Consider the following 2,129-nt stretch of genomic DNA (forward strand, 5'->3'; position numbering starts at 1 on the left):
GGCCACACGTTGCACATGGGTGAGCATCACTCTTGCCACCCCAACCTGAACCCAAACTTTTAAAAGCCTGAATTTTGCCTGAAACTCTCAAACTGAAGAAGTCTCTTGGAGGAGAGACGAAACGTTTCATTAGAGAAGAACCCGTCCAGAAGACCTACACAATTTTTTTCTTTTTGATTTTTTACCTGGATTACTGAGATGCATCAGGATACCTTTAGCTTATTTTTATGCTAATTTGAGCTTTTTTAGGCTATTTCAGCTTTAGATCTTTTTTCTACTTTTTGTGCTTTTTGTGCTAATTTGTGCTATTTATGCCTTTTTACAGATGTTTTCTGCTATTTTCAGCTGCTTTAGCTTTTAGTTTTTAGCTGTTTTCTGCTATTTAAACTTTATTTTTGCTCCGTTTTTACTGTTTTTCTGTAAAGTTAGGCTTTTTTTGCTTCTTTCAGCTTTGCAAGTTGAACTCACATGAACATGTTTGCTATGAAATATTTTCAGCTCAATTTCAGCTGCTTTCAGCTTAAGTTTTCAGCAGGAAGCATTCACATTAGCATTTTCGCAGGAAGTGCAATTTCTGTAGTTTATTATGAGTTTATGTGTTTGTTTGCATCTTTCTGTAATTTTTATAATCGTAACTGAAGCTATCAGCTGCAGTTATCCCGATGTAAAATCATTCCTAGAAGCATGTGAACAGATACTCAGTCTGCGTCCAGGCTTTGTGTTGTTGGCAGTATCAGTCGTTTAAAGCTTACCTCTGGCCAAGTTAAGCCCAGAGGAGGTCGTCATGGCTGAGTTCATCCACTCTGTGCTTTTGGAAACACTTAAACTTTCCCACAGTTTCATTATCCTTTACCCCTACAACACTGTGAATGACTTAGATACGCTCCTAATGCTCATAGTTTTGCTCTCATGCATCATGATCTGATCGTTTAACGCAGCAAACTGTTCCATAAAACAAGGTTTATTTGAAATTTTACACAGATACACGTGCTGATAACATTTTAATAAAAAAGGGAGTGAATGAGGATTAATTGAAAGCAGGTTTGTTGCAGCACATGTTGCCAAGTACTCATTACTCCCAACTGTTGTTTCAGGAGGTACTACCAAGAGACTATTCCTGGCAGCTCAATAAAAACTTGTATAAGCCTCAGAAAAGCTTTACCAGAACTAAAAGAAGCAGAGCTCTGTTCCCAAACATGATGAACACATTACAAGCTACCAATTAAATATCAGTCCCTCTGAAAGCTAAATAAAAAGCTGCGGAGCCCTTAAGTTTTGTAAATGTTTATTTCATTTTATTACTTTTACACAATATATAATCATTCTTCTCGCTAGACTAATGAAAAACGGTGATAACAAGCATATATCACATTCCAGATGCTGGCCTGTTTATTCAAAGTAAATACAAGAAATACAAAAAAAGATTGGTTTTATGTTTATGTAGTGTCATTTTTATGGTATGACCTGACAGAAGGAGAAATGTTGTATTTTATATGTTTACGTGTCAGTAAAATTCTCCTTATGAGCTTATAAATTCTCAAATTCACAGTCAAAGTCTGTCATTCTGCACAAGATGTACTTCCACTGGCGATCTCTGAAATAAAAGCAAAAAAAAATACATTTTACACTTTTTTAATATCTTATTTTGTCCAGTTATTGCTTGATTTGATGTTAAGAACTGTTCCTGCTGAGCTCAAATATTTTTGTCATTTTACATCAGTAGTTTTGAAAAAAAAAAAAGATTTTAACAAACCTCAGGACTCCGCTGAAAGTAGTCTGGGCTCCTCGGATAAAGTAGCCGTAACTCRGGACCACCATCTCCCCCTCTTCTCTGTAGTATTCAGGAACTTCAGTGGTCTTCCTGCAGAAAGCAGGAAATGATGAACATTTTGTAAAGTTAAAGGAAAAAAAAAGGAAAAAAAATTGTGTAGGTCCTCTGGACGGGTTCTTCTCTAATGAAACGTTTCGTCTCTCCTCCAAGAGACTTCTTCAGTCTGAGAGTTTCAGGCAAAATTCAGGCTTTTAAGCCCGCGCGCCCGCAGCACTCCTGTGCACTGTCCCTCAGAGAACGCGCTGCACGCTCAGACAGGAGGAGAGCTGCTGAAGCAGCTCCTCTGTCTTCTCTCATC

At 37.5% G+C, this 2,129-nt stretch overlaps 1 protein-coding gene across 1 annotated transcript in view; it reads right to left on the reverse strand.

The window, feature by feature from the left end:
• Positions 1-1,268: 1,268 nt before the first annotated feature.
• Positions 1,269-2,129, reverse strand: part of dpt (dermatopontin) — a 7,322-nt gene continuing 6,461 nt past the window's right edge. The window contains exons 3-4 of the mRNA XM_014023056.1: positions 1,754-1,861; positions 1,269-1,594 (exon numbers count right to left, since the gene is read on the reverse strand). Coding sequence (XP_013878510.1) covers positions 1,528-1,594; positions 1,754-1,861 — 175 coding nt within the window. The 3' untranslated portion in view covers positions 1,269-1,527. The remainder of the gene's footprint in view (positions 1,595-1,753; positions 1,862-2,129) is intronic.

This window comes from Austrofundulus limnaeus, unplaced genomic scaffold (assembly GCF_001266775.1).
Source record: "Austrofundulus limnaeus strain Quisiro unplaced genomic scaffold, Austrofundulus_limnaeus-1.0 Scaffold355, whole genome shotgun sequence".
In the NCBI taxonomy this organism is placed as follows: domain Eukaryota; kingdom Metazoa; phylum Chordata; class Actinopteri; order Cyprinodontiformes; family Rivulidae; genus Austrofundulus; species Austrofundulus limnaeus.